This window comes from Mirounga angustirostris, unplaced genomic scaffold (assembly GCF_029215605.1).
Source record: "Mirounga angustirostris isolate CCGP_5_RB_7025 unplaced genomic scaffold, mMirAng1.0.hap1 SCAF_10, whole genome shotgun sequence".
Classification (NCBI taxonomy): Eukaryota; Metazoa; Chordata; class Mammalia; order Carnivora; family Phocidae; genus Mirounga; species Mirounga angustirostris.
The window spans coordinates 48,367,539-48,376,335 of record NW_026991718.1 but is presented as its reverse complement, the minus strand read 5'-3'; the positions used below and the strand labels follow the sequence as shown (position 1 = coordinate 48,376,335).

General features: G+C 46.5%; 1 protein-coding gene across 1 annotated transcript; it reads right to left on the bottom strand.

Moving 5' to 3' along the window:
* Positions 1 to 2,633: 2,633 nt before the first annotated feature.
* LOC123850480 (retinol dehydrogenase 12-like) lies at positions 2,634 to 8,764 on the bottom strand. Its single transcript, XM_064572294.1, has 6 exons — positions 8,331 to 8,764; positions 7,956 to 8,195; positions 7,613 to 7,702; positions 4,434 to 4,622; positions 3,831 to 3,937; positions 2,634 to 3,717 (listed from the first exon to the last, which is right to left on the bottom strand). The coding sequence occupies exons 1-6, from the start codon at positions 8,506 to 8,508 to the stop codon at positions 3,529 to 3,531; spliced, it is 993 nt and encodes a 330-aa protein (XP_064428364.1). The 5' UTR covers positions 8,509 to 8,764; the 3' UTR covers positions 2,634 to 3,528.
* Between the last annotated feature and the right edge of the window lie 33 nt (positions 8,765 to 8,797).

Here is an 8,797-nt window from a genome sequence, read left to right as displayed (position 1 = left end):
GAAGCTGCAGGAAAGTGATGACAAGGATAACATCATAAAAGGAGCAAGAGAGAAAAAAAGCACTGTTAGATTAACATCTGATTTCTCATAGCAACAATGAAAGCCAGAAGATGAAGGAATATTATCTTCAATGGGATAAAAGACAATACCTGCCCGCCTATAATTCCTTAGCCAGCAAGATGATCCCTCAAAAATGGTGAAATAAAGACATTTTCAAGCCAATAAAACTGAGAAGGTTTATTATCATTAGATCCTGTATAAGTTTTCTGTTGCTGCATAAACAATCACTACACTCAGTGGCTTGAAAGAACCCAGGTATTGTCTCACGGTTTCTATGTATCAGGAGTCTGGGTACAGATTAGCTGGGTCCTTTGCTCAGGGTGTCACCAGGCTGAAATCATGGTGTCACCCCGGGCTGCAGTTTCATCTGGGCTCCAGGTCCTCTCCCAGACTCACTGGGTATTGGCAGAATCCAGTTCCTTATGGCTGGAGAACTGAAGCCTGGACTCCTAGAGGCCAGGTGGTCCTCTCCACAGTGTGGCAGTTTATTTCTTCATGGTAAACAGGAGGATCTTTCTGAATTCTGGGAGGACCTGAACACATTTAAAGGGCTCACCTGATTAGGTCAGGTCCACCCAAAATAATCTCCCCTTTGATGAATTCAAAGTCAGCTGATGACGGTTTAATTATATCAGCAAACCCCTTTTGTCAGTATATAAGGTAATCACAGGAGTGAAACTCCATCACATTCATGAGTTCTGTTCACACTTGAGGGGAGGAGATTGTACAGAATGTGCACACAGAGAGTAGGAATCTTGGGGACTGTCTTAGTAAAATTCTGTGTGCCTTGAATCCTCATGACAGGAACTCGAAAGGATGTACTTCAGGTAAAAGGAAAATAATCCCAGGTGGAAGATCTGAGACACAAGAAAGAAGAGCAGGCAAAGAAAATATTAAACATATGGTAAATCTACAGAAATATGAACTATTTAAAATAATAACAATATATTTGATTTGTGCAATTAACAAAATAACAATATCACCAAAATATCAGGTTACAAAAGCATATAAATTCAAAGGGGATAATTAATGTTAAAGAATTCTAACATCTGGGGCACCTGGGTGGCTCAGTCGGCTGAGCGTCTGCCTTCGGCTCAGGTCATGATCCCGGGGGTCCTGAGATCGAGCCCCGCATCAGGCTCCCTGCGGGAAGCCTGCTTCTCCCTCTCCCACTCCTCCTGCCTGTGTTCCCTCTCTCGCTCCCTCTCTCGCTATGTCTCTCTCTCTGTCGAATAAATAAATAAAATCTTAAAAAAAAAAAAGAATTCTAACGTCTATGTATTGTTCGAAAGAAGTAGAAAAATACTGACTAAAGAGACAACGTGTTAAGTCTGGAGCACCTGGGTGGCTCAGTCAGTTAAGCGGATGGACTCTTGGTTTCAGCTCAGGTCATGGTCTCAGGGTTGTGAGATGGAGCCTTGAGCCTCAAGCCTCTCCTGGGCTCTGCACTCAGCGAGGAGTTGAGGAGTCGGCTTGAGATTCTGCCTCTGCCCCTTCCTCCCTTGCTGCAAGCTCTCTAAAATAAATAAAATCTTTTAAAAAAAGACTGTTAAATATGCAGGTTCAAATTTTTTGATTAACCACTAAAGAACAGAAATAGATTATATACTTTCAAAACAAGAGAGGGAGTTTAAAAATGGAAAAATTCTTCCAGTACTCTCTGAGGCTCCCAACCAGCCTTCTTTCCCTCCCTCTCTCAGGGTCAGACTCAGATCCCAGTCTTGTGGTCCTCTCAGCTTCTCCCAGCTTCCTTCCCACTTTCTCTCACAGCCATTTCCCCTAACGAGTTTCTTGTACATTCAATCCCAACTTGGCATCTGCTTCTCAGATGATGCTCCTGGACTCACACAAATCCCCAATTCATTTTATGAAATGAATAGATCCATGACAGTGAAACAAGTCAATGGCAATACATGTAAACAAAAGTACAGGCCAAGGGTGCCTGGCTGGTTCAGTCAGAAGAGCGTGTGGCTCTTCATCTTGGGGTCATGAGTTAGAGCCCTGCATGGGGTATAGAGATGGCTTAAATAAAAACAAAACTAAAAAAAAGTACAGGCCAGGGACACCTCGGTGGCTCAGCCAGTTAAGCGGCCGGCCGCCTTCGGCTCAGGTCATGATCCCAGGGTCCTGGGATCGAACCCCGCATCAGGCTCCCTGCTCTGCTGGAAGCCTGCTTCTCCCTCTCCCACCTCCCCCCCCGTTTGTGTTCCCTCTCTCACTGTGTCTCTCTCTGTCAAATGAATAAATAAAATCTTAAAAAAAAAAAAAGTACAGGCCAGTCTCATTTATGAACATGGTACTAAGTGCTAAACAAAAACCTGAGTAGGCTCAATTTAGCAATGTCTACACAACACAGTGACCAGAAGTGCAGGGTTGTTTATTGGGTTTACTTCAGGAATGCAAGCTTGGTTTAATACTAGAAAATCTATAAATGTCTTCTAGAAAAAGAAATAAAAGAATAGTGGAAAGGGAAGAAGTAAAACTGTTATTTTTTCTTAGTGTGATTTTCTATGTAGAAAAACCAAAGCACCTACAGATAATTCATTAAAATTAGACAATTTATTATAGTTGTTCAATAGACAATCAGCACACAAAGATTAAGGCACCATTTACAATAGCATCAAAATGAAGTTACCTGAATTAAAAATAATAAATCCGGTGTAAGCTCTTTACAGATAAAATTATTTAAAATTTTGTAAAGATATTAAAAAGAGTTAAGTAGATAGGAGTATACCTTGTTCAAGGTTAGGAAAATTCAATATCATAAAAATGTCAATCCTCCCAAGTAGATGTAATGGAATCACAGAAGGGTTCATATGTGTGTGTGTGTGTGTGTGTGTGAAATTTGAAGAGCTGATCCCAAAATGTATACAGATGAACAAAGACCCTGGAGAAAAGCAATGGGCTCCCAGCACCAGAATTCACTGATCTTGTTGCTTGGCTTGTTGCTTGTGATCTTGGTTTGGTTTGATGGAAAGGTGGAATGATCATCTACAAGCTCAGGTACGGTACCAGTTGGGAGACAACACTCTGTAAAGTACGAGTATTGTCCTACAGGGTGTGGTATATGCTTTAATCAAGAGGGCAGCGTGGTGCTGTCTCCCCCCAAACCAGGAAGCATACGTGTAGAAACCAAGAGGTACAGGCGGAAGTTTCCCTTCTTACCAGTACCCCTAATTCCCACTGGAAGGAGTTTTACTCCCTGTCACCACAAAGCGGGACTCTGTAGGTTTGGAGATCCTAGTTGCCAAGGGATGAATACTTCCATCAGAGAACTGGCAGGAAAGTAGAAGGTGAAACTATCCTCTGGCTAATCTGAGCTTTCATGCTCCTGAGCCAACAGGAAGAGGAAGTGATCGTTATACCAGACAAGATGATTGGTGCTTGGAACCAATAAACAAAAAGCATGATCAGAGTAAGGGCTGGGAATCAGTGAGGATGGCAAGTTAGGGCAGGGGTCACAGAGGATCAGTCCATCTTATCTAGGTTTGTTATCTGGACAGAGGCATTCCAGAGCCTTTGCGCCACTTGAGGATCCTGAGCAACTTTAGTGGGAAGAGTTATCATACAAGAACTGCTAAAATATTTTCCAGAAACACCATCCAGCTCCTTTGCCAAGCTCAGGTAGAGGACTGGGATTGCACCTTGTTTGGCATCCTGTAGAGAGGAGGAGAGGGAGTCATGCCAAGCTGACTTTGCTTTGCTGGGGACACACAGAAGCACAGCCCTTCCCCACCCTCTTCAGGCTGAGCCAGCTCCCCCCCACCCACCTTACAGAAGAAGCTGAAGAGCCAGAAGAAGAGGCGGAACGGCCAAGAGAAATGCTTCATGATCTTCGTGTATACTACACCTGGGTCCACAGAGTTCACAGTCACACCTGAGAGGATGGGACACAGGTAAAGTGCAAAGTGGAATGAGAGGGGGATATTGGGAAGAAAGGGGTAAGTGTGGTTCTCCAATGATAGAGGATCCTACGAGATCTGTTGGGCAGAAGGATCCAGAGACTTGGGGGTGGTGCCAGGCAAGTCAGTCGTCTGAAACTCAGACAAATGGTGGTATTTAAACCAGTGAGGAGACGGAAGTATTTTAAAGTGCTGGGTGAACTTTAGGAGGAATGCAGTGGATGGTGCTGGTTTTGGAGAATCCTGAGAGGAGAGGGGTGTTGTGAGTGATAGGAGAGTTGGAAAGACTGAAAAGGAGATGTGAAGACAGGGTTGAGGGAACCATAGCTGCACAGATGATACATGGAGGAGATTAATAGCTGCCTTGGGGGACACAGGGAGCAGTTTATGGCCAGGACATGTTGGGATGAGATGTGAAGTATTGGGAGGGGGTGCTGGGATGGAGGAGCAGGGGGTGTCAGAGACAATTACCTGTCCTTTGAAGTCTCCGGGCAAGCTCCCCAGTGAAGGAGGTCAAGAGCAGTTTGCTGCAGTCGTAGTTCTGGTTAAAGGTCAAAGGCTTACCAGCCCCTGTCAGATGTTTCTCATCAACATACCCGTGTGCATGCCGAAAGGAAGACACATTCACTACCCGGGCTGACCCTGCCCGTTGTAGGGCCCCTGGGTGGAAAGAGGACCACACTCCTTCAATCCAATTTCTGGAGTGAATTCCCACGCCCACCTGCCTCTCCAGGAAACTCCAAAAGAGCAGAGACCATCCAGGGCTTTCAGGATAGGGTCAGTGGGCCCCCCCCAGCTTAATGTGAATGGAGACTTCATCTTCATTAGCTACTTTCCTAACATTTTTCCTTCTCTCTTATTGTAGTGTTTGGATTTTTGTCTTGCTTTTCTCCCACTTGTCAGCTGGAGCTACTTTAATTGATCCCTGTTTGTGTTTTACCTCACTGGTAGCTAAGAGAAAAAGCAAAGGTTGCAGACACTGTGAAAGCTGTCTTTCGTGTATTCATCACACAGATGTTCATTAGGTGTCTGGATTATGGCAGACACCAAGACAGATGCTAAGGACATAAGGGTGCTAGGTTGAGGGGGGAAAGAAACGTATGTAGAGATGCTTGGGAAAGTGGTTTTTTTTTTAGACCCCAGCTATCAGGATGCCTGGGTGGCTCAGTCGGTTAAGCGTCTGCCTTCAGCTCAGGTCATGATCCCAGGGTCCTGGCAGGGAGCTTGCTTCTCCCTCCGACTGCAGCTCCCCCTGCTTGTGCGCTCTCTCTTTCTCTCTCTGACAAATAAATAAAATCTTTTTAAACCCAACTATCTTCCAAAGTAACAAAAATGAAATTACAATCAATAGTACAAGTTAAATCTTTTTAAAAAAAATATGCTACTATCTATTGAAGTCTGGATTATATAAAATATGAAAAATAGTAGTCGTCACATATGAGCTTACAGTATTCAAAATGCCAAAAGTATTTTGGACCATACATTTAAATTCCAAATCACAAATGAAAATTTGAGCAGGTGGTATTTAGCCAAAATTTGCTGGAGAGAAAATTATTCTTAAAGAGAACAGACCCCTGAGCGCCTGGGTGGCTCAGTCGTTAAGCGTCTGCCTGCGGCTCAGGTCATGATTCCAGGTCCTGGGATCAAGCCCCGCATCGGGCTCCCTGCTCCACGGGAAGTCTGCTTCTCCCTCTCCCACTCCCCCTGCTTGTGTTCCCTCTCTTGCTGTGTCTCTCTCTCAAATAAATAAATAAAATCTTAAAAAAAAAAGAGAGAGAGAACAGACCCTAGACTTGCAGGCATAGTGATATAAAGGCCAAAGGGGCTCACAGCCTAGTTGGAGACTGATGCTCATGGAACAGTGTCGATGTGGGAACAGGGATGTGTACAAGGGCTGAGGGAGCCCTGTAAATGGGGGACTGCTGGGGGAAGCAAAGGGCAGGATCCATAGCACAGGCAATATCTGTGCTGAGTCTTGGTGAAGGAACTAAAGTTGGTCAGCTAAAAGAGTGGAAAAGGATATTCCACATAGAGGCGAGCATGTGTGCAAAAAGCAGAGCCAGAGGGGAAAAAAAGCAATGTCCAAGAGCTACAGAGCATAGCTACAGACTGTCTGCTGGAGAGGAGAGTATGGATTCAGGAAGGGCAGAAGGTGAGGCTCTCAGTCTGCAGGGGGTCTGTGCATGGAAAGAAGGGGCTTAGAGTTTCTCCACTAAAGGATGGAGTACCTTCCAAGGATTTTAAGCACGTGATATGGTGAAAAGTGATTTCTACAAGTGGCAGGAAGAATAGATTAGAGAAGGGGAGGAGATGGGGCGCCTGGGTGGCTCAGTCGGTTAAGCGTCTGCCTTCAGCTCAGGTCATGATCCCAGGGTCCTGGGATGGAGCCCCGCATGAGGCTCCCTGCTCAGGGGGGAACCTGCCTCTCCCTCTGTTTGCCACTCCCCCTGCTCCTGCTCTCTCTCTCTGATAATTAAATAAAATCTTTTTTAAAAAGAGAGAGAGAGAAGGGGAAGAGAGAAGACAGTTTAAGAAAATACAACTAGGCAAGGTGCAGACAGGGTGTGACAATTTGTCGAAAGGGGGAAAAAGTTACTACTTGCGAACTCATACATAGAGTTTTGCCTTGCTCTTTGTTCCCTTTCCAGTTGGGGATAATTTAATCAGCCACTAAAGAGCCCATGAGATCCTGGCAACATGAATTGCCTCCCAAGAAAGTCACGGGTAGCTGATTTTCAAGGAGAGGAGGAGACTTTTTTAAATGTAATCCCTGGGCGCCTGGGTGGCTCAGTTGGTTAAGCGACTGCCTTCGGCTCAGGTCATGATCCTGGAGTCCCGGGATCGAGTCCCGCATCGAGTCCCGCATCGAGTCCCGCATCGAGTCCCGCATCGGGCTCCCTGCTCGGCAGGGAGTCTGCTTCTCCCTCTGACCCTCCTCCCTCTCATGCTCTCTGTCTCTCATTCTCTCTGTCTCAAATAAATAAATAAAATCTTAAAAAATAAATAAATAAAATGTAATCCCTTTTGTACACTTTAAATTTTGTATTTTGGACACATATTACCTAACCCAAACACTTGGTTTTATTTTAAAGAGGCTATTACACAGTCCAGGAGAAAATGTTAGGAAGAAGGCGCCTGCCCCTCACTCTGCCCCAGCCTCCCCAGGAAGAACCCAAACTTCCTTAATCAGAAAGTATTAAAAAATCAGAAAGCCAAAGGACTTGGGCCCAGGACAGAGATGAGTTCTGTCTAGATTCCTGGTGGATCTTGAGCTACTTGAGAGCAGGAAGTAGGTCTTCTTGGTGTCTATGTTCCTAGTGGTCTAGTGCTCCCCTAAGAAGCTTTTGTTGAGATGACTGACTCAACTGGCCTAGCTAAAACTCAGAGCTGGGGGAAGGAGAGGTGGGATCTTAAATCCCCTTGCTGGTTATATTTGGGGCTGACTGATTTCATTACCAGCCTCCGACTCCTGACTTGTGTCAGGTGGGTTCCCTTGCTGTGTGTGGGGAAAAGGCATACTGGGTCATCACTCAGTGAGCAGCTGGGGCCAAGGGAAAAGAAGTGGCCATGGAGACAGTAAGCCATGAAAATGCCAGGGGAATGGAGAAGCAAGGGTGGCACAGAAGGGAGGCTCACCCATTCTTCCTTACCTTGGAGTAGATTTGTAAGCAAGAAGGGCCCAACATAGTTGGTGGCAAAGGTGAGATCAAGGCCCTCTGGGGTAAGTGTCTTGGGGAATCCTGGGAGGAGATGAGAACACAGTTAGTGGGTAATGGAAGGAGACAAGATTTGGGAGATAGATTGGCGTTCAGTAGATACGGCACAGGAATATGTATGTGCAAGGATGGGGCCAAAAACTTAAGGGAGGCTTTTTAGGGTCATGTATGAATTCAAGTTTTTCAGCAGGATGCACAGGTTAGGTTTGGTGGATGCCTGTTTTAGGGTCCCTGAACCAGAAAGGAGGCTCCTGAGATGTGTCCGGGGGAAACATACCGCAAATTCCAGCATTGTTAACCAGCAGATGTATCTCAGGAGCCTCCTGCAGAAGCCACTGGGCAAATCTCCGGATGGAGGCCATAGAGCTCAAGTCCACCTGGCCAAGCAGGAGGCAGTTGCCCCTTGAGGCTACTTGGATCTCAGCCAGAGCTTGCTGTCCATGCTCCTGGTTACGGCAGGCAAGGATCACACGGGCCCCACGGCGGGCCAGCTCCTGGGATACAGCCTTCCCGATGCCTGCAGGAGGGCAGCTTCAAAGTAGGCTAGCCTGGGGAGTGATGAGAGGTGCTGGTCCACACCCCCACCCCCCCCCAGTGGGGCTGCGGGGCACTGAGGCACCTAGTGAGGTAGCAGGATGAGAAGAGAACTCACCACTGTTGGCACCAGTCACCACTGCTGTCTTCCCAGTTAGGTCTGTGGCGCACCGCTGGAGGTCCCAAAGATAAGAATCGTGCCAGAGTCGCACGCTTAGTCTAAGCAGGAAGATCAGCATGAGCAGGACAGAGCCAGGGCTCCAGACCAGGGTGCTGAGTAGAGACCACTGCGACATAGCAAAGACTTGCTGGTTGGCCACCAGAAGAGCTGGCTGCAGTACAGGTAAGCTGGGGAGGAGCTAGTCAAAGCTGAGCGGGGGATTAGCAATCAGGCAGGTTTGGTGCCTAGGACACAAAATTTAAAGAGGCTACTCACTCTCAGATTTGGTCAAGCACCCTGCTTGGACTTGGGAGTGCATTCTACCTTAAATTGCAAGCCTTGGACACCTGATTGCCTCACTGCTATCTTTGGCCCAGAGTCAGTGCTTCTCTGAGCCAGTATAGGCTGATGGTTGTCTCCAACCA